Genomic DNA, 27,920 nt, shown 5'->3' on the forward strand with positions numbered 1-27,920 from the left:
CAACCTTGAGATTATTTTAATGCCGGACAGTTTCCTGGAAAGCTATTAGCTCTAAAATTGTTTATTCTTCAGCTGCAATAACCCATGGTAAAAGCATTTTGGAAGGGTAAATAGCTGCTGAAGTTGACTTTCAATTTAATTGATTTTATATTTTGGTGTAATAATGATTTAGTAAAACCTAAATAAGATTCAGATACCTGAACTATACTTCAGTCCCACATGGGGGGAAATTCAAGGGTGCATGACCCATCCATCAGTCAAAAATAATTAAAAGCAATTAAAAAAAGTTTGGAGCCTCCCTTTAAGAATGTCAAGAGGATGACAGTGCCTGCTTAATGCATCACACAGCATCTTTAGAATCCTCTGTGCTTTTGTACTCACGCTACCCACCAAAGAGATGGTCACTACATTCCCAGGTCTTCTCTGTCTCACTCAATTTCATTTCCCAAACAATATTCTCACAGAACCACACCTGTGTCTCCTCTTCTTCCTTGACGCCTTCGTTATGCTCAAAAAATATAATCACTTGTCCTATTCCTCAGTTCTAGCAAAGACCAAATTCCCCTAAAAGGACAGTTGAGTAATTTATCCTCTAAGGGGACTCTTTTTAATAGGCAAGGGAAGTATATGGTTAGGAATATTAGGAATAAGTTTTATCCCCAACCATTAAAAAGTTTAAGCATTATAGGGAACCTTGAAGATGGCGGAAGAGTAAGACGCGGAGATCACCTTCCTCCCCACAGATACACCAGAAATACATCTATACGTGGAACAACTCCTACAGAACACCTACTGAAGGCTGGCAGAAGACCTCAGACCTCCCAAAAGGCAAGAAACTCCCCACGTACCTGGGTAGGGCAAAAGAAAAAAAGAAAAAACAGAGACAAAAGAATAGGGACGGCACCCGCACCAGTGGGAGGGAGCTGTGAAGGAGGAAAAGTTTCCACACACTAGGAAGCCCCTTCGCGGGCGGAGACTGCGGGAGGCGGAGGGGGGAGCTTCGAAGCCGCGGAGGAGTGCACAGCAACGGATGCGGAGAGCAAAGCGGGGAGATTCCCGCACAGAGAATCGGTGCCGACCGGCACTCACCAGCCCGAGAGGCTTGTCTGCTCACCCGCCGGGGCAGGCGGGGGCTGGGAGCTGAGGCTCGGGCTTCGGTCGGAGCGGAGCACAGGGAGAGGACTGGGGTTGGCGGCAGGAACACAGCCTGAAGGGGTTAGTGCACCACGGCTAGCCGGGAGGGAGTCCTGGGAAAAGTCTGCACCTGCCGAAGAGGCAAGAGACTTTTTCTTCCCTCTTTGTTTCCTGGTGCGCGAAGAGAGGGGTTTAAGAGCGCTGCTTAAAGGAACTCCAGAGACGGGTGCGAGCCGCGGCTAAAAGCACGGACCCCAGAGACGGGCGGGAGACGGCTAAGGCTGCTGCTGCCGCCACCAAGGGGCCTGTGTGCGAGCACAGGTCACTCTCCACACCCCTCTTCCGCGGAGCCTGTGCACCCCGCCACTGCCAGGTTCCCGGGATCCAGGGACAACTTCCCTGGGAGAACGCACGGCGCTCAGGCTGGTGCAACGTCACGACGGCCTCTGCCGCCGCAGGCCTGCCCCGCACGTAGTGCCCCTCCCTCCCGCCCGGCCTGAGTGCGCCAGAGCCCCCGAATCAGCGGCTCCTTTAACCCCGTCCTGTCTGAGCAAAAAACAGACGCCCTCCAGCGACCTACACGCAGAGGCAGGGCCAAATCCAAAGCTGAACCCCTGTGAGCTGTGAGAACAAAGAAGAGAAAGGGAAATCTCTCCCAGCAGCCTCAGAAGCAGCAGATTAAAGCTCCACAATCAACTTGATGTACCCTGCATCTGTGGAATACGTGAATAGACAAGGAATGATCCCAAATTGAGGAGGTGGACTTTAGGAGCAAGATCTATGATTTTTTTCCCTTTTCCTCTTTTTGTAAATGTGTATGTGTATGCTTCTGTGTGAGATCTTGTCTGTATAGTCTTGCTTCCACCATTTGTCCTAGGGTTCTATCCGTCCATGGTTTTTTTTTTAATTCTTTTTCTTAATAATTAATTTTAATTTTAATAACTTTATTATACTTTTCTTTCTTTCTTTCTTTCTTTCTTTTTCTTTCTCTCTCCTTCCTTCCTTCCTTCCTTCCTCCCTCCCTCCCTTCCTTCCTTCCCTCCTTTAGACAACGAATCATCCCAAATTGAGGAGGTGGTCTCTGAGAGCAAGATTTATGATTTTTCCCCCTTTACCTCTTTTTGTGAGGGTGTATGTGTATGCTTCTGTGTAAGATTTTGTCTGTATAGCTTTGCTTCCAACATTTGTCCTAAGGTTCTATCCGTCCCTTTTTTTTTCTAAATAAGTATTTTTTAATTCAATAACTTTATACTTTATTTTATTTTTACTGTATCTTCTTTCTTTCTTTTTTCCTTCTTTCCCTCCTTCCTCCCTCCCTCCCTCCTTTCTTTCCTTCTTTGCTTCTTTCTTTCTTTCTTTCTTCCTTCCTTCCTTCCTTCCCTCCTTTCCTTCTTTCTTTCCTCATACTTCTACTAATTCTCTCTACTTTTTCTTCCTTTTATTCTGAGCCGTGTGGATGAAAGGCTCTTGGTGCTCCAGCCAGGAGTCAGGGCTCTGCCTCTGAGGTAGGAGAACCAACTTCAGGACACTGGTCAACAAGAGACCTCCCAGCTCCACATAATATCAAATGGCGAAAATCTCCCAGAGACCTCCATCTTAACACCAGCACCCAGCTTCACTCAACGACCAGCAAGCTACAGTGCTGGACAACCTATGCCAAACAACAAGCAAAACAGGAACACAACCCCACCCATTAGCAGAGAGGCTGCCTAAAATAAGTCCACAGACACCCTAAAACACACCACCAGACGTGGACCTGCCCACTAGAGAGACAAGATCCAGCCTCATCCACCACAACACAGGCACTAGTCCCCTCCACCAGGAAGCCTACACAACCCACTGAACCAACCTTAGCCACTGGAGACAGACATCAAAAACAGCGGGAACTACGAACCTGCAGCCTGCAAAAAGGAGACCCCAAACACAGTAAGATAAGCAAAATGAGAAGACAGAAAAACACACAGCAGATAAAGGAGCAAGATAAAAATGCACCAGACCTAACAAATGAAGAGGAAATAGGCAGTCTACCTGAAAAAGAATTCAGAATAATGATAGTAAGGTTGATCCGAAATCTTGGAAATAGAATGGACAAAATGCAAGAAACAGTTAACAAGGACCTAGAAGAAATAAAGATGAAACAAGCAACGATGAACAACACAATAAATGCAATTAAAAGTACTCTAGATGGGATCAATAGCAGAATAACTGAGGCAGAAGAACGGATAAGTGACCTGGAAGATAAAATAATGGAAATAACTACTGCAGAGAAGAATAAAGAAAAGAGAATGAAAAGAACTGAGGACATTCTCAGAGACCTCTGGGACAACATTAAACACACCAACATTCGAATTATAGGGGTTCCAGAAGAAGAAGAGAAAAAGAAAGGGACTGAGAAAATATTTGAAGAGATTATAGTTGAAAACTTCCCTAATATGGGAAAGGAAATAGTTAATCAAGTTCAGGAAGCACAGAGAGTCCCATACAGGATAAATACAAGGAGAAATACGCCAAGACACATATTAATCAAACTGTCAAAAATTAAATACAAAGAAAGCATATTAAAAGCAGCAAGGGAAAAACAACAAATAACACACAAGGGAATCCCCATAAGGTTAACAGCTGATCTCTCAGCAGAAACCCTACAAGCCAGAAGGGAGTGGCAGGACATACTGAAAGTGATGAAGGAGGAAAAACCTGCAACCAAGACTACTCTACCCAGCAAGGATCTCATTCAGATTTGATGGAGAAATTAAAACCTTTACAGACAAGCAAAAGCTGAGAGAGTTCAGCACCACCAAACCAGCTTTACAACAAATGCTAAAGGAACTTCTCTAGACAAGAAACACAAGAGAAGGAAAAGACCTATAATAACGAACCCAAAACAATTTAGAAAATGGGAATAGGAACATACATATCGATAATTACCTTAAATGTAAATGGACTAAATGCTCCCATCAAAAGACACAGATTGGCTGAATGGATACAAAAACAAGACCCTTATATATGCTGTCTACAAGAGACCCACTTCAGACCTAGAGACACATAGAGACTGAAAGTAAGGGGATGGAAAAAGATATTCCATGCAAATGGAAACCAAAAGAAAGCTGGAGTAGCAATTCTCATATCAGAAAAAATAGACTTTAAAATAAGGACTATTAAAAGAGACAAAGAAGGACACTACATAATGATCAAGGGATCGATCCAAGAAGAAGATATAACAATTGTAAATATTTATGCACCCAACATAGGAGCACCTCAATACATAAGGCAAATACTAACAGCCATAAAAGGGGAAATCGACAGTAACACATTCATAGTAGGGGACTTTAACACCCCACTTTCACCCATGGACAGATCATCCAAAATGAAAATAAATAAGGAAACACAAGCTTTAAATGATGCATTAAACAAGATGGACTTAATTGATATTTATAGGACACTCCATCCAAAAACAACAGAATACACATTTTTCTCAAGTGCTCATGGAACATTCTCCAGGATAGATCATATCTTGGGTCACAAATCAAGCCTTGGTAAATTTAAGAAAATTGAAATTGTATCAAGTATCTTTTCTGACCACAACGCCATGAGACTAGGTATCAATTACAGGAAAAGATCTGTAAAAAATACAAACACATGGAGGCTAAACAATACACTACTTAATAATGAAGTGATCACTGAAGAAATCAAAGAGGAAATAAAAAAATACCTAGAAACAAATGGCAAGGGAGACACAACGACCAAAAACCTATGGGATGCAGCAAAAGCAGTTCTAAGGGGGAAGTTTATGGCAATACAAGCCCACCTTAAGAAGCAGGAAACATCTCGAATAAACAACCTAACCTTGCACCTCAAGCAATTAAAGAAAGAAGAGCAAAAATACCCCAAAGCTAGCAGAAGGAAAGAAATCATAAAAATCAGATCAGAAATAAATGAAAAAGAAATGAAGGAAACAATAGCAAAGATCAATAAAACTAAAAGCTGGTTCTTTGAGAAGATAAACAAAATAGATAAACCACTAGCCAGACTCATCAAGAAAAAGAGGGAGAAGACTCAAATCAATAGAATTAGAAATGAAAAAGGAGAAGTAACAACTGACACTGCAGAAATAAAAGAGATCATGAGAGATTACTACAAGCAACTCTATGCCAATAAAATGGACAATCTGGAAGAAATGGACAAATTCTTAGAAATGCACAACATGCCAAGACTGAATCAGGAAGAAATAGAAAATATGAACAGACCAATCACAAGCACTGAAATTGAAACTGTGATTAAAAATCTTCCAACAAACAAAAGCCCAGGACCAGATGGCTTCACAGGAGAATTCTATCAAACATTTAAGAAGAGCTAACACCTATCCTTCTCAAACTCTTCCAAAATATAGCAGAGGGAGGAACACTCCCAAATTCCTTCTACGAGGCCACCATCACCTTGATACCAAAACCAGACAAGGATGTCACAAAGAAAGAAAACTACAGGCCAATATCAGTGATGAACATAGATGCAAAAATCCTCAACAAAATACTAGCAAACAGAATCCAACAGCACATTAAAAGGATCATACACCAGGATCAAGTGGGGTTTATTCCAGGAATGCAAGGATTCTTCAATATACGCAAATCTATCAATGTGATAAACCATATTAACAAATTGAAGGAGAAAAACCATATGATCATCTCAATAGATGCAGAGAAAGCTTTTGACAAAATTCAACACCCATGTATGATAAAAACCCTGCAGAAAGTAGGCATACAGGGAACTTTCCTCAACATAATAAAGGCCATATATGACAAGCCCACAGCAAACATCATCCTCAATGGTGAAAAACTGAAAGCATTTCCACTAAGATCAGGAACAAGACAAGGTTGCCCACTCTCACCACTCTTATTCAACATAGTTTTGGAAGTTTTAGCCACAGCAATCAGAGAAGAAAAGGAAATAAAAGGAATCCAAATTGGAAAATAAGAAGTAAAGCTGTCACTGTTTGCAGATGACATGATACTATACATAGAGAATCCTAAACATGCTACCAGAAAACTACTAGACCTAATCAATAAATTTGGTAAAGTAGCAGGATACAAAATTAATGCACAGAAATCTCTGGCATTCCTATATACTAATGATGAAAAATCTGAAAGTGAAATCAAGAAAACACTCCCATTTACCATTGCAACAAAAAGAATAAAATATCTAGGAATAAACCTACCTAAGGAGACAAAAGACCTGTATGCAGAAAATTATAAGACATTGATGAAAGAAATTAAAGACGATACAAATAGATGGAGAGATATACCATGTTCTTGGATTGGAAGAATCAACATTGTGAAAATGACTCTACTACCCAAAGCAATCTATAGATTCAATGCAATCCCTATCAAACTACCACTGGCATTTTTCACAGAACTAGAACAAAAAATTTTGCAATTTGTATGGAAACACAAAAGACCCCGAATAGCCAAAGCAATCTTGAGAACGAAAAAAGGAGCTGGAGGAATAAGGCTCCCTGACTTCAGACTATAGCACAAAGCTACAATAATCAAGACAGTATGGTACTGGCACAAAAACAGAAAGATAGATCAATGGAACAGGATAGAAAGCCCAGAGATAAACCCACGCACATATGGACACCTTATCGTTGATAAAGGTGGCAGGAATGTACAGTGGAGAAAGGACAGCCTCTTCAATAAGTGGTGCTGGGAAAACTGGACAGGTACATGTAAAAGTATGAGATTAGATCACTCCCTAACACCATACACAAAAATAAACTCAAAATGGATTAAAGACCTAAATGTAAGGCCAGAAACTATCAAACTCTTAGAGGAAAACATAGGCAGAACACTCTATGACATAAATCACAGCAAGATCCTTTCTGACCCACCTCCTAGAGTAATGGAAATAAAAACAAAAATAAACAAATGGGACCTAATGAAACTTCAAAGCTTTTGCACAGCAAAGGAAACCATAAACAAGACCAAAAGACCCTCAGAATGGGAGAAAATATTTGCAAATGAAGCAACCGACAAAGGATTAATCTCCAAATTTTACAAGCAGCACATGCAGCTCAATAACAAAAAAACAACCCAATCCAAAAATGGGCAGAAGACCTAAATAGACATTTCCCCACAGAAGATATACAGACTGCCAACAAACACATGAAAGAATGCTCAACATCATTAATCATTAGAGAAATGCAAATCAAAACTACAATGAGATATCATCTCACACCAGTCAGAATGGCCATCATCAAAAAATCTAGAAACAAACAAACAAAAATCTAGAAACAATAAATGCTGGAGAGGGTGTGGAGAAAAGGGAACACTCTTGCACTGCTGGTGGGAATGTGAATTGGTTCAGCCACTATGGAGAACAGTATGGAGGTTCCTTTAAAAACTACAAATAGAACTACCATATGACCCAGCAATCCCACTACTGGGCATATATCCTGAGAAAACCAAACTTCAAAAAGAGTCATGTACCAAAATGTTCATTGCAGCTCTATTTACAATAGCCCGGAGATGGAAACAACCTAAGTGCCCACCATCGGATGAATGGATAAAGAAGATGTGGCACATATATACAATGGAATATTACTCAGCCATAAAAAGAAACGAAATTGAGCTGTATGTAATGAGGTGGATAGACCTAGAGTCTGTCATACAGAGTGAAGTAAGTCAGAAAGAAAAAGACAAATACCGTATGCTAACACATATATATGGAATTTAAGAAAAAAAAATGTCATGAAGAACCTAAGGGTAAGACAGGAATATAGACGCAGACCTACTGGAGAACGGACTTGAGGATATGGGGGGGGGGGAAGGGTGAGCTGTGACAGGGCGAGAGAGAATCATGGACATATACACACTAACAAACGTAGTAAGGTAGATAGCTAGTGGGAAGCAGCTGCATGGCACAGGGATATTGGCTCGGTGCTTTGTGACCGCCTGGAGGGGTGGGATAGGGAGGGTGGGAGGGAGGGAGACGCAAGAGGGAAGAGATATGGGAACATATGTATATGTATAACTGATTCACTTTGTTATAAAGCAGAAACTAACACACCATTGTAAGGCAATTATACCCCAATAAAGATGTTAAAAAAAAAGTTTAAGCATTATAAATTAATATGTTTGTGACATAATGCACATATGCCCTAAATACTGAAGATGAATTAGCTTAAGAGACTAAGAATATTCCCAAATTGTCTATTAGTATATCTTCTCTGATACTACAAAATTACCTGACTAACATGGTATTTGGGCCCATTAGAATGATGCAACTCAGGTCAAGTTCTATGTTATCCAAGCCATTGCTGGCTGAGATATTTCCCATCTTAGTGACCAGGTACTGGTAAATAACACTAGTGAGGCATTGACTACATCTAGACGGCTCTGGAGGCAGACATTCTAGGTATGAACCTTCCCTCTACTTATTACTAATCATGTGACTTTATATACATTCATTTCCCTGGTCTTTTGTTTCCTTACCCACACTATGTGGACAATATTATCTCACACTGGGGCATAACAGGCACATAAAAAATACTCAATAAATGGTAGCTATTTATAATTTCCTTTATCTATTTGTATATACATTCTTAATTTACCTGTTTTTCAGAGTGCATATGGCTCAGGTGGCATTGTGTATTCTATATCAAATAATCTGTTTATGTCTTTATATAATTCCAAGTAATCGGAATACCTGCAGGCATTTTTAAGGAGGGTCTCAGGACTCAATATATCAAATGGATACATGTCTTCATTACTCTGGCCTTCACCTAGTGTAGATCTGATGGGCCAGATTCTTTACAGAACTGTGACAAAGTAGATTATTCTTGGTTTATTTTTGCCTTTCTACCCCAGGCTACTGCTTTACAAAGCTTCAAATAATTCTGTTCATATTGGATCTATGTTCTCCAGAGACTGCTAGCCCAATAAAGTACAATGTGAAGAGTGTCGCCTGGAATTGTGCAAATGACAGAACTGCTTCCATTAGTCACACTTATTATATCTAAAAAAAGGCATAACATAGTAAAAAGAAGACAAGTTCTTTGTCACAGAGATCTGGATTAAAGTCCTAGCTAATATCCAAGCCAGTAATGAGATCTTAGGCTGAAAATTAAGTATCTGAAACTCAGTTTCCTTAGTTACAAAATAAATATTACTAACTGATGGCTTTTCTTCATGAGTAATAATATATAAGCATGGTATAATAATTTTAATGGATCAGTTAACCCTTATACATGTTTGCTATGTTCCAGGCACCATTCTATGTACTTGACTATATTAACTTGTTTAATCCTCTTGTGAGGATAACTTTATGAGGTAAGCATTTTCTTATTACCCCCATTTTATAGGTGAGAAACAGGTGTTGAGAAAGTAAGTAATTGGCTTGAGGAAAATGGTCATGAAACCCAATAGTCTGACTCTAGAATCTGTTCTCCTGATCACTGGACTATACTTCTTCATACACATGTGAGAGTTGCATACATTTGCATATATCATTTGGTATATAAATATTATTTAAGTTATATGTCTGACCTACACAGATGCTTCTTCAGAACTTTTGGCCTGCTGACCATCAAAATACTTGAAAAATAAATTTTGGATGCTGACCATCCAAAATACTTGAAATCTTAAAACTTTGAGAACTTGGATCCAAGAAAGAAAGCGATTTTTAAAACCCTACCTGGGAGCAATATCCAAGACATTTATTAATATTCCACCCATACAAAAGCTTCCTGTTGCATTAGCAAGTATCAGGAAAATCATAGTGCCATGGAAGCTGGAACTCAGGTAAAGCAGGCACAGGCTGAAGAGGGCGGGCAGGAGAAGTCCTGGGGAGTGATTCAGACAACAGTCAGGTGTATCCCAAAGATGGGGGTGAAATGCCCCAAAGTGCTTGAATGTCCTGGCTCCTTACCTAGCAAGGTGAAGAGTTTCCGGATGGTGAGTAAGCTGAGAATATTCCTGGACAGGAAGACGTCTGCCATATGACCTGCTAGGATAGCAAAAATCCAGGCAAACAAATGGGGGAGGGAAGACAGCAGCCCATTCTGAGGAAGGAATGTTATTGTGAGTGAGTATGAGAAACAGTATAAGCCCTACACTGAAATTCAGTATCTAAAATTTGTATTGTCATATAGGAAAGCATCAACGTCCAATCCCAGAGTTACTTCTGGGGACACACTACCCAAGAGAAAGAGAAAAATCGTTTGGACGTCAGAAACAGTCATCACAATCTGCCTAGTTTTCTGTTGGGACCTGAAAGTCCTAGATGGTAGAGAGGAAAACTATGTTGGGAATGGGAAATGCTGTCTGTGGGGAAAGTGATAGAGATGATAATGATAATAACTGAAAACATGTATATGATGCTTATTGTGGACCAGCTGCTGTTAATCCTTGCAGCAAATCCATGATCTCATGGAAGATAAAATTGAATCTTAGAGAGCTTAGGTGACCTCACTGTTACACTGGTCACTAAGCTGGGTTACTGAAAGAATGTCTCAAAATGGCAAGCCCAGACTCCATTTCTAAAGGAGTCTTTTCTGGTTACTATGGCATCATACAACAGAAGGTTCCAGGCATCAGTAATTCTCCAAGTCAGACAACCAATGAAAGTGTCAGTCCTTTCAGAGCAAGTTGTGAGTCATGGGTTCACAACCCAGGACTCTTTGCCTTTCCCCAGGGGAGAGGATTGGTATGAGCTGGAAAGGGTGGTAGAGCCTGGCCAACTGACTTTCAGGAAAGGATCCGACCCTGCAGGGAGCAATGGTGTTGAGCCTTAAGGAATACATAAGGGTGATTATACAGGGAATGGGAGATAGGGAATCTGTGGGAATGTGGGTGAGTGTGTATTGTTGGGGGAGTGCTAGACATCATGTCTACACCTTTTATTCTGGGCAATGTTGACCTAATAATTGGAAACAGTGACATCTCCAGGTAAAAACATCAGCTAAGTAGTATAGGGGTGGGCAAGAGCTAGGACTAGAGTCATGGGCGAAAAGGAAATGGGTGCAAAGTCCTTCATAAAGTGAAGAACAGAAGGTGTACTTACCTCTTTTACATTAATATGAAACTTGGAGTTGATAAACATTGGTGTATACAGACTCAGGAAGCTATTTGCCCAGAAAAAAGCAAAATTACAGAGGGAAATGACCCAGAGTGGAGGAGACTTAAGCACAGCCTTGATGGGCAGAGATGGTGCACTTGAACTGACCTGGAAAGGAACCCATTAATCATTAGCACATTAGGACAAGATGGAGCACATTTTATTTAGCACAGAATCTGGGAGATACCAAAGTGGAGCATGCGTGTTCTACCTGCTGGGTGAGGGCGGACGTGATGTATTCCTTCTCACTTTTGCTTATACACGGGTGGTCCTTTGGGTCCTCATAAAAAAGAACGAACCAGAGAAGACTTAAGGCACAACCACAAGCACCTATTGGAACAGGACAAGTTAGAATTGGAATTGCTTCTGTCTATAGTGAGTTTCTTTTCCAAACTGGCATTTTTCATTATTGGTCTGAGAACCTAGACCTCCTCTTTTCTTTTTTGGAACTTTGCAACAATGCTCACATTTTGATAGTTTTCTCTGTATCCATAGCTGCCTCTCTCAACAGAATGAATTTTACAGAAATGGCGGTAAACCCTCTGGCCTCTCCTGATCTCCTAGCCTCTATTTTTCTCCACGCAGGACAGCTGGGCCTCCCAGCTCTTAGGCCATCATCTCTACAGATTCCTAATGTATTCTACTGTGAGAGTACGGCATAGCTGAGCCCACACAGGGCTTGACAATCACCCAGTTGTTGTTGTTTTTTTTTTTAAAGTTAAATCTTACTTTTAAATCAATCTTATTTTAAAGATGTTGGGGGTAGGAGTTTATTAATTTATTTATTTTTGTTGTGTTGGATCTTCGTTTCTGTGTGAGGGCTTTCTCTAGTTGTGGCAAGCGGGGGCCACTCTTCATGGCGGTGTGTGGGCCTCTCACTATCGCGGCCTCTCTTGTTGTGGAGCACAGGCTCCAGACGCGCAGGCTCAGTAGTTGTGGCTCACGGGCCTAGTTGCTCCGCGGCATGCGGGATCTTCCCAGATCAGGACTCGAACCCATGTCCCCTGCATTGGCAGGCAGATTCTCAACCACTGTGCCACCAGGGAAGCCCCAATCACCCAGTTTTGAGAGTTAGGCCTTAGCTATGCTCCTAAGATGCAGACCAGGCCTTAGGGATTGTCCAAGTCCCATAAGAGTTTGCCAAATTATTTGTTGTTTTTCAGTTTTTTATACTAATGATCTGATCATAAGGAATCCTCTGTTAGGACAGGGAGTATGTAGTACCCAGTAGTCAGCCTTCCAGAATTGCATTCATTCGTCTGAAAAACATTGGTTAAATGTCCATTATGTACCATGAACCATTCTAGGTCCTGGGAATACAACAGTGAATAAAACAGACAAAGCCCTGCCTTCACAGACTTTAGTTTCTAATGGATGAGACAAAGATAATGAAAAGTAATTAAATAAAAGGTAGTAAATGTCAGTGAAAAGAGCTATGGAGGAGAGTTATGGGGGGAGGAAGGAAGGAGTACCATGTTCAGGGAAGGCTAGGACGTGGATGGGGCACAGACACTCCAGGCAGAGGGAGGAATAAGTACCAAAGCCCAGAGTTATGAGGCCAGTGTCACTGGGCAGGGAGCAAGGTGAGGGTGGAAATGGATGAGGATGAGAGGTAATGAGACCAGACCATGTGGAAACCTGGAGCCACTGTGAGATCTCAGATGTTTACAACACACTTTAAGACAACATTAAAAGAATACTTTGACAACATACCATTTCCACCTCATTCTGTGACCTGAGAGCCCAAACCCAAGGCAAAATGTAAATGAAGAAAAGTGAGCACCTAATAAATACACACGCAATACATATATTTCTCTATATTATTGTACTCGACCCTCAGAAAATACATTTGATACTATTAGCTCTTTTTCAAAATAAGAAGACTGATGCTCAGAACGATCTGCTTGCTTACCCAGGGACACATGATTAGTAAGTGGTAACTGACACTTAAGCACGGATTACATTGTCTAGGGAGGGAAAATAGCCCTAGAGGAGGAGGCTGGAGAAAAGCCTGGAAGAAAGACAACAGTTAATGGCAAGTAGAAGAGGAGAAGTCTGCAAAGGAGACTGAGCGGGAACGGCCAGAAGGATAAAGTCCATTGTAGGAAGAACAGGGTCAGAGAGACTGAGATGAGAAGGAAATGTCCAGTCACTGAGGTTCAGTGCATGGAGTCAGAGGCAAAGGCACAAGGGAAAGAATGGTATTGTTGAATATGATTGCAAGTTCAGGTCAAATGTGGACTGAAAAACTTCCACTTGATTTATGGGCATGGAGCTTGGCCAGCATTTGGGGGGCATATAAGGAGTTTAGAAGTTATCACTCCCATCCTTACAACAAGGAAAATGTTGAACAAACTAGAAATCAATAACTCTTCTTTGATCCATCAGAGAATTGAGGTCACAGGGCAAACCACTGCCCTCCTGTCTCTAGAGAGACAGACAGGCAGATACAGAGAATGACAACTTCCCAGAACAGAAGCCCAGAATCAGAAAACTCCATTGGAACCAGTCAGTTCTAGGGTAGGAAAACCTAGCAATTGATGGCTTGCTTTAGGTTCAGTGTAGACAAGTTTGAGAGATGAAAAGTCTGGGGATAGGGGGCCCAGTCTTAAGAAGACCCCTCACACTTTTGTGAGTTTTATCTCCAGAACACCTACCGGGTTCTCACAGTGAATAGAAGAGAAAAATCCCTCCATCCTTACAGGAGAGGAAGGGAAAAGTAGCTATTTTGAATTATGTCTAGAGCATTCTGTTCTTAACAAAAACTGCTCAAAGGGAAACTGTTTTGCCAGAGCCTAACCAACTTAAGGGAAGGGAAATGTCCAACTCCAGCCCCTTCCTCCTGGCTCACTTAAGGGGGGAAAAAAAACTGAGAAAGACTTGTGAAGGTCAAGTTCGGGGCAGAGGCTCACTAAAATACTGATACCTAATCACAGCACTATAGAACACTGTCTCCTCATGTACACACCTTACCACCACGTCAAAAGTGTCCTGCACGTTATTGGGAATCCACCTGGAAGAACTGCACATCACAAACCTTATTTAAGAAGTCTCTAGAGAAACTCAAAGACAAGGAAAGACAAAGACACCAGAGGAAGTTGTAGCCTCTGAAACTTACAACTATAGCACACAGTAAGCACAGCCTAACCCCTAGCCAGAAAAACATAAAACCTCACACTAAAGGGCTATTTTTCTCAGTTCCTTTTACCTAGTATATCTTGTTAGCTTTCAACAAGAAAAACACGAGGCACACTAACAGACAAAAAATGTAGTTTGAAGAGACAGAGCAAGCATCAGATCCAGACTGAGACATAGCAGAGGTGCTGGAATGATCAGATCAAGAACTTAAAACAACTATGATTAAAATGCTTATGGAAAAAGCAGACAACATACAAAAACATGAGTAATGTAAGTAGAGAGATGGAGACGCTAATAAGGAATCAAAAGAAAATGCTAGAAATCAAAAACACTGTAACAGAAATGAAGAATGCCTTTAACGAGCTCATTAAGAGACTAGACACGGTCGAGGAAAAATCACTGAGCTTCAAGAAATGTCCATAGAAACTTCCAAACCTGAATTGCAAATAGAGTAAAAGAATAAAAAAGAACAGAATATCCAAGAATTGTGGGACAATTACAATAGTGTAGTATACGTGTAACGGGAATATCGGAAAGAGAAGTAAGAGAAAGGAACAGAAGAAATATTTGAAGCAATAATTACTGAGAATTTCCCAAAAGTAATGATAGACACAGAACCACAGATAGAGGAAGCTCAGAGAACACAAAAAGGATGAATATCAATCAATCAATCAATCAGTTTACACGTAGGCATATCATATTCAAACTGCAGAAAATAAAAGAGAGAAAATTTTGAAAGAAGCCAGAGGAAAGAAAATGACCCGGGTAGTCGGGTTTAAATTTAGAATTCTTAGATTCCACTGGTCACAAATCCCTGGTCACTGATCTGGGACTTGACCTCTTCTGTTCCCACCCAGATCCAGTCCCACACCACTAGGGGTTTTGAATGGCTCTGTATAGAAATTCTTGGCTTCCCCATCATGCTCCATCTACATTCTCTGCAAATAGTTTTACCTGTCACCTCCCGGCCCAGCCTCAATTCAGTGAATGTGGGGAAGAGTCCTGACAGTTCCGAAAAAGCCTTGGTCGTATATGAGAAAAAAATTCTGGGAGTGATCATTAGAAGGAAAGTCATGGGCTCTGATGAGCCTATAATTTTGATGCCATAGACTTCTACCCTATGAAGAAGGCTTGGCTGGAGGGGGGCCAGAATGGGCTCACTACAATGTAGAATCCAAGGCAAGGCCCCTCCTGTCTGGGCTTCAGAGCAGCTCTAGCTCTTATGGAAGCCATAAGTGACCTTGGCAAGGGCTCTCTTGATAGTAGAATGGGTCAGACACTTATAGTCAGATATAAGTTGAGGAGACAGTGGGTGGCTAGGAAATGGGGGGGCAGTGGGTGTAGACAGGTTGTTCAATAATTTTGACTCTTAAAAGGGAGGTAACTTGAAAGAGACAGCAGGGAAAGGGAGCCATTTTAGAGATTTGAGGAGAGTAGTTTTGAGAAGTTTGAAATAGTATTTATGGAGAGAAACATGGCAGGACAGTCAGGCCCTTTTAAGTGCAAATGTGAGTGTATGGTTCAATTTGTTCTGTATGGTAATTTTCCCCAGCAATTATCAGCTGCTTAAAAGCAGGTATTATTTTGTTCTTTAAAATAGTATTGATTAGATTTATTTAACTTTATTGAGAAGAGCATTCAAATGGAACCACAAAACATCCTGGTTTTAGTTTGCCTCTGCCACTAACTTGGGCAGGTTATTTCACATCTATGGGCACCGTATGACTCATTGTAAGACTTGTGGCAGTAACACCTAAATCCCTATACTGCTGCCATCTAAGTGATGGCACTCTTCCCCTACTCTAAGTGATAAGAAAAAGCAGATGGGGCAATTCATGGTAAAGCTGTTATCATAGTATAATGCACAGTCCCTTTCTTTGCGCTTCATAGAGCCACCCATGAGAATTGCAAATGACAAATGTTGCTGTATACATGTGCATGATGTTGAAATATGAATACATCATGAATATTGGAGCTCACCCAACTTTTGATCAGCAATGTTGGGCAGCGTTAATTACTGAAAAGTTTTTCTCACATGGAGCCGAAACTTCACCTCCCTATAATTACCTGCGTATTAATTTTAGTTTTGTAATGCACAGCAGGTATGCATTTCTCTTACATGAGAGTCCTGCAAGGCATGCCTGCTCAAGTTTTCATTTCACCAGGTTAGACAGTTCCAAGTCTTCCAGCCCCTTCCTGACATAGGGTTTGTGTAATATCACTATACTGACCATTACTTACTACTGATGACTAATGCAGTGATGAAGAACAACGAAATTGTGAGGATGGAAGACATGCCTCTGTCATTTGCTCACTGTGGGTATCGGGGGTTCCCTGTTTGTCCCTCCAGATCCACTCTCCACACTTCTTTACCCTGCTTTGGCCACAGATGGCTGACTTGAATGAATATCAACCGGCCCCTATGTTCTCTGCTTTCCAGATAGATTTAGGCAGCAGAAAGCTTGAGCAGAAGATGAGACGGAGAGAGTTGAATGAGATTAGGGTGTCTCTTTCTCTAGTTATCACCTTCCCTAGCATTGCCTCAGTCTATATGCTCTTTTATGAGAAGTCATGGGTCCTCTCAAGGCAGCCATCTCTACAGGACTCTCTCCTAGTAGATTCCTATCGACTACACCCTTGCTTGCCCTTTTGGACCTGGGGATGGTATTAGCTTCCATTTTGCTAGCACCTGATTACTGCTCTATCCATTTGATTCTGTCACATCTTTATTTACCATTTTAAAGAATCACTTTGTAATAGATCCTTTTGAATTAAGTCTCTGTAATTTTCCTTACGTATCAAACAAGCACAATAGCACCCATCCACAGTCCCTTATCCACAAATCTGAAACAAAGATTTGAAAGTCAAAAGTGATTTTCTAACTTATTTAGAAACCTCAATCCTTTATAGTTTTTCATTTATTCCAATTTATGAGAATTTCATGTTTCACTTCAGAAATTAATGTGTTTGATTATGAGATGATGCTCTAAATTTTGCTTGGGATGTTAAGTATAAATAGTATACTCCTATTATCTTTGATCTATTCTGATCATCCCTTTCCCCAAGAGTTTCAGGTAAGGGATATATATCTGTAGCATCGATGTTGTAGAATTGTGAAATTATATACAGTAATGCACGTATAGTTCTGAGCATGATGTCTCGCTTATAATAAGAAATTCATGAATGTTGACTGCTCTTTTTCCTTCAATGGGATTTATGAGTTTTAATATTGCTGACTTCATATAAACTACTGTATTCCATTTTTAGTTTTAAGTTTTAAAAATTCTGAATAATGGCTGGGATTTTTATAGAAAGAGACTCACCAAAAATATAAAAGACCATAGGCCATCCCAGGGAGTCACAGATGAATCCTGTTATAAGTAGGACCACACAGGGTCCTAGCAGAAGTCCTAATCAGAAGGCACAAAGAACACCCCCAATGAATGCAGGCATCTGGAAGTAGAAATAATGTAGTCTCATGGTAGCAGTGAACAATTTATAGTGAAATATTTGTATAATGTATAACACCGAACAGAAGAAAATAATAAAATATTTGCTTTTCTCTCTTTTCTCTGTTGTTTGAGATAAGGAAGCCTCTTCTCCATCCCAGACAATTTCCATATCTTTAAAGTGAGGATGGTTTCCAAAGCCCTTGACAGTTCAAAACATACATGTTTCTTATGGCTCTAGGGCAGCACATGCTACAATGAGATGACAATGAGATTAAACATTCTAGGCCCCTAGTCATTACCTGATAAACTCAGAGAGGTAAGTCGGACTTGTTCCAAGGGAGGAGCCCACTTGACCCATACTACTTGCTGAGTTGTTAATGCTATCCCCTGAAAGAAGAATGATTAGAACATTTGATCTCTGACACTTTCTGTGAATTTAAACTCTTGGTTCAGTTTTTGTATTATCTTAATACCTGGAATAGTCCCTGGATTACTCGGCATATGATGACCAAAGCTTCTCCAAATTCAGCTGCCAGTGGGATGAGCAGAGTAAACAGAGAGCTGAGGAACAATGCAGAACCAACCATTTTCTTTAAGGAGTATATTCCAGAGAAATATCCAGCAGGAATTTGGCTGATGAGAATACCGTAGAAGATGGAACTTAACATGATCCCCTGGATTTCAGTGCTCCAGTTATACACAGGGTTCTGAAAGGAAAAAGGAGACACATCTAGCCACTCTGCAGATGATTTCCTATGATGTTCAGGAATATGGGAAAACTGGTCTTCCAGCTTACCCCATGTAAAATAGCTGTCCTCTGCCTAACATCCTCTATTATGGGACTTCTTTATTCCTAATAACATCATTATCTGTGTGTAATTACATTTTATCATTGGTACCCTCAACTATAACGAAACGTCTTTGCAGTCAAGGGCATCATTTGTACCACCCATACCTGTCACAGCATAGACGTTTAATACTTGTTTTTTAAAAAAATTTTAGATATAATTGGCAGATTATATTAGTTTCAGGTGTACAACACAATGATTCGATATTTGTATATACTGAGAAATGATCATAAGTCTAGTTAACATCCATCACCATATATATAGTTGTGATGAAAACTTTTAAGATCTACTCTCTTAGCAACTTTCAACTATACAATACAGTATGATTAACTATAGTCACCATGCTATATACTACACCTCCATAACAATTTTTTTAAAGATTTATTTTGATGTGGACCATTTTTAAAAATATTTTATTGAATTTGTTACAACACGGCTTCTGTTTTGGGTTTTTGGCTGCCAGCCATATGGGATCTTAGCTCCCCAACCAGGGATTGAAACCACACCCTCTCACTGGAAGGCAAAGTCTTAACCACTGGACCACCAGGGAGGTCCCCCCATAACTTATTTTATAGCTGGAAGTTTGCACTTTTTAACTCTCTTTACCCATTTTGCCCAACACCACCCACCCCCGACCCCCTGCTACTGGCAACCACCAGCCTGTTCTCTGTAACCAGGAGCTCAGATTCATTTGTTTGTTTAGATTACAGATATAAACAAGATCGTATAGTATTTGTCTTTCTTTGTCTGATTTATTTCACTTAGCATAATACACTCAAGGTCCATTCATGTTGTCGCAAATGGCAAGATTTCTTACTTTTATGACTGAATAATATTCCATTGTATATATACAGTGCATTTGCATTATCCATTCATCCTTGGATGGATCCTTAGGCTGTTGTAAATAATGCTGCAATGAACATGGGGGTGTAGATATTTTTTCAAGTTACTGTTTTTATTTTCTTAGGATAAATACCCAGAACTAGAATTGCTGGATATGGTAATTTAATTTTTAAGTTTTTGAAGAACCTTCATACTGTTTTCCATAGTGACTGCACTAATTTACATTATACCATCAGTGCACTAGGGTTCCCTTCTCTCCACATCTTAGTCAACACTTGATATTTCTTGTCTTTTTGATAATAGCCATATTGACAGGTATGAGATGATACCTTGTGGGTTTGATTTGCATTTCCCTGATGATGTTGGGCACCCTCTCATGTGCCTGTTGACAATTTGTCTGTCTTTTCTGGAAAAATGTCTATTCAGATCCTCTGCCCATTTTTTTTTTTTTTTTTGGTACGTGGGCCTCTCACTGTTGTGGCCTCTCCCATTGCAGAGCACAGGCTCCAGACGCACAGGCTCAGTGGCCATGGCTCACGGGCCTAGCTGCTCCACGGCGTGTGGGATCTTCCCGGACCAGGGCACGAACTCGTGTCCCCTGCATCGGCAGGCGGACTCTCAACCACTGCGCCACCAGGGAAACCCCTCTGCCCATTTTTTGATTTTTTTTTGCAATAGAGTTGTATGAGTTCTTCATATATTTTGGATACCAATCTCTTATCAGATATGATTTGCAAATATTTTCTCTTATTCAGTAGGTTGCCTTTTCATTTTATTGACGGTTTCCTTTGCCGTGCAGAAGCTTTTTAGTTTGATGTAGTCTCACTTGTGTATTTTTGCTTTTGTTGCCATTGATTTTGATGTAAAATCCAAAAAATCATAGCCAAGACTAATGTCAGTGAGCTTTTCACCTATGTTTTCTTCTAGTTTTATGTTTTTAGGTCTTAATGTTCCAATGTTGGATTCATTTTGAGTTAATTTTTGTGTGCATTATAAGATAGTGGCTCAGTTTTCCCAACACTATATATTGAAGAGATTGTCTTTTCATCATTTTATATTCTTGCCTCCTTTGTCATAGATTAATTGCCCAAATACGTATGGTTTATTTCTGGGCTATCTACACTGCTTCGCTGATTGACGTGTCTGAGTTTATGCAAATACCATACTTTTTTGATTACTATAGCTTTGGGATGTAGTTTGAAATCAGGAAGCTTGATGCCTCTAGCTTTGTTTTTCTTTCTCATTATTGCTTTGGCTATTCTGGGCCTTTTGTAGTTGCATACAAATTGTAGTACTGTTTGTTCTATTTCTGTGAAAAAGGCAATCGGAATTTTGATGATTACATCTAATCTGTAGACATTTTAACAATATGAATTCTTTCAATCCATGAGCACAAAATATCTTTCCATTTACTTGTGTCTTCTTCAGTTTCTTTCATCAGCGTCGTACAGTTTTCAGTGCATAGGTGTTTAACCTTCTTGGTTAAATTTATTCCTGTATATTTTAGTCTTTTTGATGCAATTAGAATTGTTTTCTTAATTTTGTTTCTGCTAGTTTGTTAATAGTGTATAGAAATGCAACAGATTTTTGTATATTGATTTCGTATCTTACAACTTTACTGAATTCGTTTTTATTCTAACAGTTTCCTTAGTGGAGTCTTCAGGATTTTCTATATATAATATCATGTCATCTGCAAATAGTGACAATTTTACTTCTTCCTTTTCAATTTGGATGCCTTTTTTTTTTCTTGCCTAATTGCTCTGGTGAGGACTTCCAATACTATGTTGAATAAAAGTGGTGGGAGTGGGAATCACTGTTTTATTCCTGATTTTAGAGGAAAAGCTTTCAGATTTTCACCATTGAGTATGATGTTACCTGTGGTCTTGTTATACATGGCCTTTATTATGTTGAGGTACATTCCCTCTATACTCACTTGTTTAGAATTTTGGATATTAATTTTATCAAACCCTGATGGTCACCAGAGCCAGATGATCAAGGCGTCAGCTGTTAAAAAGAAAAAGAAATCGGGTGCCAGAACAAGAGGCCAGATGAACGTAAAAGCTCTCTTTTGGGAGATACTGGCTCTCCAGAACACAGCAAAGAGAGAACACAAGGATGGCATCTGCTGGTCTCCATCCCCAAAGAGAAATCCAGCAGGCCCTAGATGTGTGTTAAATTAGATGCCCGCCCCTCAGGCCAACAGTTTATGGTAAGCAAATAAGCCTCTTTCATAGAACATCTTGGTGCTTTTCAAATGGTTGCCTCTGTTCTGTGCTCTAGGGTAGGTGAGTTCATGTGCAAGCCCTTTAAGAACCATTTCTCAGTTCACTATACCCTGTGGGACTTGGGTATATGAACCCTGTTGGCTTTCAGAGCTAGATATGTGGGTGGCGTATCTCTCAGGCACAGGTCTTAAAAGTTGGCATGCCCATTGTGGGGTTCAAACTCTTCACTCCTCAGGGTTGCCTTGCTGGGTCGCCTTGCCAGGGGTGGGGTTTACAGTGAGATTGTGTCTCAGCATTTCCTCTTGGTTGTGGGCTTTTTCTTGTTCGCCTGATGTGTAGGAGTTACCCAGCTTTCAATTTTTTTTCCAGAGGAAGTTGTTCCATATGTAGCTGTATATTTGGTGTGTCTGTATGAAGAGGTGAGTCCAGACTTTTCTACCTCTCCATCTTCAACATCTCTAATACCTGTTTCTTGAATGTTTGTAAAAAACATGTAAACTCTTCTGTAGAGTGCCATGTAATACTACATTTACTGCAATCATTAATTTCCTCCTGTCCCTTCTCACCCTCTAATTTCTCTATTCAGTTAACCTCATTCACAAAACAACATTTTCCCTCCACACACATGACCCCAGAGAGAAAAGCAGCAATTGAGAGAATATCAAATCATGAAGAGGAGTTCTCAGGCTGAACTATGGAAATAATTGAATGGGATAGTGAAGGAAAAAGACCATTTCTCTTCTTTTGCTTGGCTCTGATGTGGCATGTTTTATTGTCTGTCTTGGGAGTGGTTTCCTGTCAATTCTTAGGCTAGGTGGTCTTGCATAAATTTGTTGCATTATTAAAGTTGATATAAGAAATTCTGAACATTGAACTTATACCTGGGGCCATGAGGAGGCTGTGCTATTTTTGGACCCACTGAACAGGGAGAAGCCTTAATTTTAGTAGGTGACGAGAAGATAAAGCCTCTTTGGTTATGTGTATGATAGTCTGCTTCTCTGAACTTTCTCTGCACTTGCATAATTAGTTTTTATATTAAGAAATGAAGATTTTTGTTACATAAAGAATGAATGTTCTTAATGAAATTTTTGGCTGACTGAAATAATGAAATAGGTAGGAGTCCATGTGTTTGTTCTCTCATCACTGTTACTTTCACCCTTCATCCCTTTTTTTTTCCCTCCCTTTCTCAAATCTCTGTCATCCTGTAGCTGTGGCCTCTGTACAGTGATGTCTTTTCCTGATAGAAAGGACTTTCATGAGAGATCTGGTAGGAGTACAACTCTGAGAATATTGAATAGTGAGAGGCATCCATAGAGTAGCCAAGGGAGCATGGAAGCTCCAGATCTCTTCCATGGGTTGGAAGCTACTCAGAGGATGGAACAAGATGGTCTGCCATTTTTTTCTAAATCACAGGAATTTCGCCAAGGAAATCAATATTCACCCTTACCCACATCAGGTGGTCCAGCACACATTTGTTCAACTCTCCCGGTGCAGATTATTCAGAATATTGGGTTGTTTTTCTAATGGCATAAAGCCATCACTCTTCACAGCAGGATGTAAAAAAAAAAGAAAAAAATCCCACCATAGTTGAATTAAAACTGCTGAACTCATAAACTCCCCACACCAGAAGGATAAAACCTAAGTTGCATTAACTAGTTGTCATTAAACAAAGTGCTACATATATAAATGTTTAAATTATCCTATATAAATCTTAGGAATAAATATATATACATCTGTATGAGTCATATAAATGAGCAAGTAGATAATATCTACTTGTAAAATGGACTAAGGGTATCAATAGATAATTTATGAGAGAAAAATGGAAATGATCAATAAGTATAGGTCACAGAAATATAAAAATGTGCACATTCATTAATAATAAAAAATTTAAAGTTATGGCAGAATTTCTATTGGATTAGTAAATTTTAAATAGAATAATTATACATATTCTTTGGCTGTTGTGGCAGAGGGAAGACTGATAGAGAATACTCCTCATTTATGTGTCACACTTTTTCTCATCTTCCTTCCTTTTCCTTTTTATACTCAGTGTCCCTTACTGTGGTCTCTGTGGTTCCTATTCGCTGTTTTCCTTGTTATTTTGTCTTCTTTCGTAAAATGTTCTGTCTCATTTTATCATAATCCTTTTCTGAGTTCTGTTAATTTCCTTTTTTCTTCCCCATTCATCTTCTGTCTGAGCATAGACTGCTACCACCTGGCTATCTCTGCTTTGAGCTCCTGGATGTGCTGCACTGTAGTGTTCCTTCCATAGCTAGAGTTGCTTTCCTAGTTTTTAGGTTCATTTGTAATTTCAGGTTACATTTTAGATCTGCTTTGGGAAAATGATATCCTGGTGAGTTTTCATACTTGAGAATAATTATGTGCTCTGTTTCTTCATCTAGTACCTTTGTAGAGCAGCAAACTGAAATCCTTTCCTGTGACTCATATTTGAAGATCAAATGTCCTGGATTATAGCAGCAGGCTCCACGGTGGGTGGGGGTGGGGGTGAATGTGCCAAAGAAATGTTCCAAGCTCCACAGCTTGAGCTGCCTCTTCTTTTGCTACAGCGAAGGAAATGAAGTACAGCCTTTGTGAGTAGTCATCTCTCTAGAGAATGGGATTCTCGATATTTAAACCAAGGCAATGGAATACTACAAATATTTAAGAATTAAAGAAAAAAATTTTGAATAGGTTTTGACAGATTTTTTGACGTACAATTGACACAATAAACTGTATATTTAATCTTTGTCATAAAGTGTACAACTTGCTAAATTTTTAAATGTGTACATTCATGAAACCATCATCAGAATCAAGATGATGAACATATTATTCACCTCCAAAAGTTTTCTTACTCCTTGTAATTCCTCACTTCTGCTCCTCCACTGCCAATGATCTGCTTTGTCATCATTTCCTAGAAGTTTTATATATAAATGGAGTCATACAGTATGTACTATTTCTTTTTATTTAGCTTAGTTGACTCAGCATAATAAGAGTGGCATCCATGTTGGCCTGTGTATCAATAGTTCATCCCTTTTTTTTTTTTTTGTGGTACACGTACCTCTCACTGTTGTGGCCTTTCCCATTGCAGAGCACAGGCTCCAGACGTGCAGGCTCAGTGGCCATGGCTCACGGGCCCAGCCACTCCATGGCATGTGGGATCCTCCCGGACCAGGGCACAAACCCGCGTCCCCTGCATCGGCAGGCGGACTCTCAACAACTGTGCCACCAGGGAAGCCCCCCATCCCTTTTTAGTACTAAGCAGTACTCCATTTTATGGATGGGCCATAGTTTGTGCATTCATTCACCTATTGATGAACATGTTGGTTGTTTCCAATTTTTTGCTATTACAAATAAAGCTACAATGAGAATCTATATATACATCTCTATATGGACACATGCTTTCATTTCTCTTTAGTAGCAGTGGAATGGCTGGATCATACGGTAGCTATATGCTTAACTAAACTGGTTGTACCACTGTGAATTATCACCAGCAGTGTAGAAGACTTCCAGTTCCTCCACATTCTTACAACACTTATGTCCAATCTTTATAATTTTGGCCATTTGAATTGGTGTGTAGTCATATCGGGCCTTTCACTGTTGTGGCCTCTCCTGTTGAGGAGCACAGGCTCCGGATGCACAGGCTCAGCGGCCATGACTCACGGGCCTAGCTGCTCCACAGCATGTGGGATCTTCCCGGACCAGGGCACGAACCCGTGTCCCCTGCATCGGCAGGCGGAATCTCAACCACTGCGCCCCCAGGGAAGGCCCATGTATCATCTTTGATGAAGTGTCTATTCACATCTTTCCCCCATTTTTGTGCTGCGTTGTTGGTTTCATTTATTATTGAGTTTTGATAAACTTCCTTTACTAGATATGATTTTCAAAAATTTACCACTGTCTCTGGTTTGTCTTTTCAGTCTTTTAACAGTGTTTTTTTGAATTTTGGTGAAGTCCAATTTTTTTGTTTCTTCTTTTGTGAATCATGAAAAAATCAGTAGTTCATATGTGTGTGTGAGTCTATTTCTGGACACTGTTCTATTTCAATGATTACTTTTCTGTCTTTATGCTAATAACACACTGTCTTGATTACTGTAGCATTATAACAAAGTCTTAAAATCAGGTAGGTAGCGTTATTCCTGTAACTATTGATTTTTTGCCAAACTTAAAAGACAATTCAGTGGAGAAAGAAGTCTTTTCAACAAATCATGCTAGAACAGTTGTATACACATATGTAAAAAAGGATCTTCAACACAACACATACAAAATTTGAAAAAAATGAATATTTAAATGTAAAACCTGAAATTATAAAACTTCTAGAAGAAAACATAACAGATATTTTTACTTTGGGCTATGCAAAGATTTATTAGATATAAAGCCAGAAGAAGTTTTGGTAAAACCAACAGAAGTTCTTTATGCAGAAGGAAAATTATATAGTTCAGAAACTTGTATCTACATTTAAAAAAGAAGAGCATGAAGAAAGAATAAATGAAGGGGTAATTTATTTTATTTTGAATTGATGCAAAAGATACCTACTTGTTTAAAGCAATAATGTAATTCTGTATTGGGTATTTATAGCATATGGATAAGGGAAATGAATAGCAGCAGTGTCACAAAAGATGGGAGAGAAGAATTAAGAATACTCTGTTACAAAGTGCCTGCACTACACATGAAGCAGTAAAGTGTTATTTGATGGTGGATTTCTATTATTTAAAAATGTATATTGTAAACCCTAGGGAAACTGTTAAAACATTTTTTTAAGTATAAATGATACATCAAGAGAAGAAATAAAATTGAATCATATAGGGCTTCCCTGGTGGCACAGTGGTTGAGAGTCCGCCCACCGATGCAGGGGACATGGGTTCGTGCCCTGGTCCGGGAAGATCCCACATGCTGCAGAGTGGCTGGGCCCGTGAGCCATGGCTGCTGAGCCTGCGTGACCAGAGCCTGTGCTCCACAATGGGAGAGGCCACAACAGTGAGAGGCCTGCGTATAACAACAACAACAAAAAATTGAAGCATATAAAATGCTCAATTATACCAAGATAAGCCAAAAATGGAGTGGAAAAAAGAAACGTAACAAAGAACAGATGTAACAAATAGAAAACAGTTACCAATTTTATATTTGTCTTTTCTCCTTTTAGTTCTAGCAGTTTTAGCCTTCTGTATTTTGCTGCTTTGTTAGAGATATACATGTTTAGGATTGCTGTTAGAGACATACATGGTTAGGATTATTATGTCTCCTTGGAGAATTGACACCTTTATCATCAGACAGTGCCCTCTTTGTCTCTGATAATCTTCCTTGATATAAATTCTGCTCTGTCTGAAATTAATATAGCTCCCTCAGTTTTTCTTTGCTTGAAAATGTCTGTATTCTCTTTGACTTTTGAGGTAATTTCATTGGATATAGAATTCTAGTTTGGCAGGTGTCTTTTTTTCTTCTTTCAATACTTTAAAGAGTTCATTTCTCTCTTCATGTTTGAGTGGTGTCTGATAAGAAGTCTTCCATAATTCTTATCCTGTTCCTCTGTAGGTGATTCTTGCCTCTAGCTTCATTCAAGAAGTTCTCTTTGTCTTAGTTTTCTGCAATTTAAATATGTATGTCTGGGTGGTTGTTCTTGTTGTTGATGATTATTTTTCTTTTTAATATTTATCCTGTTTGGTGTTCTCTGAGCTTCTTGGATTTGTGGCTTGGTGTCTGCCATTAATTTCAAAAAGTTCTCAGCCATTAATTTTTCAAATATTTCTTCTTCCCATTTTTTCCTACTCTTCCTGGTGTTCTAGTCATGCATATGTTACAACTTTTGGTATTGTCCACAGTTCTGAGATGTTCTGTTTGTTTGTTTATTTATTTATTTATTAAATTCTCTTTCATTTCAGATTGGGAAGTTCCTATTGACCTATATTCAAGTTCATTGATCCTTTCCTCAGCTGTGTTGAGATTACTTATAAGCCCATCAAGGCATTCTTTGTACCTGTTACAGTTGCCATGATTTCTACTATTTCTTTTTTATGCTTTCTAATAATATCCATCTCTCTGCTAACATTACCTATGTGGTATTGTATGTTGTCATTTTTTTCCCATTAGCGCCCTTGACATATTAATTATAGTTATTTTAAATTCCCTGTCTAGGAATTCCTACATATGTGTCAAATCTGAGCCTGGTTCTGATGCTTATG

At 39.6% G+C, this 27,920-nt stretch overlaps 1 protein-coding gene across 1 annotated transcript in view; it reads right to left on the reverse strand.

Moving 5' to 3' along the window:
* The window catches only part of SLC17A1 (solute carrier family 17 member 1), a 70,249-nt gene that overhangs the window by 14,902 nt on the left and 27,427 nt on the right, over positions 1–27,920 (reverse strand). The window contains exons 3-9 of the mRNA XM_033863647.1: positions 18,305–18,538; positions 18,131–18,218; positions 17,703–17,789; positions 11,453–11,571; positions 11,188–11,349; positions 10,054–10,186; positions 9,820–9,967 (exon numbers count right to left, since the gene is read on the reverse strand). Of these exons, the coding sequence (XP_033719538.1) occupies positions 9,820–9,967; positions 10,054–10,186; positions 11,188–11,349; positions 11,453–11,571; positions 17,703–17,789; positions 18,131–18,218; positions 18,305–18,538 (971 nt within the window). The remainder of the gene's footprint in view (positions 1–9,819; positions 9,968–10,053; positions 10,187–11,187; positions 11,350–11,452; positions 11,572–17,702; positions 17,790–18,130; positions 18,219–18,304; positions 18,539–27,920) is intronic.

The sequence above is a fragment of the Tursiops truncatus genome, chromosome 10 (assembly GCF_011762595.2).
Source record: "Tursiops truncatus isolate mTurTru1 chromosome 10, mTurTru1.mat.Y, whole genome shotgun sequence".
Classification (NCBI taxonomy): Eukaryota; Metazoa; Chordata; class Mammalia; order Artiodactyla; family Delphinidae; genus Tursiops; species Tursiops truncatus.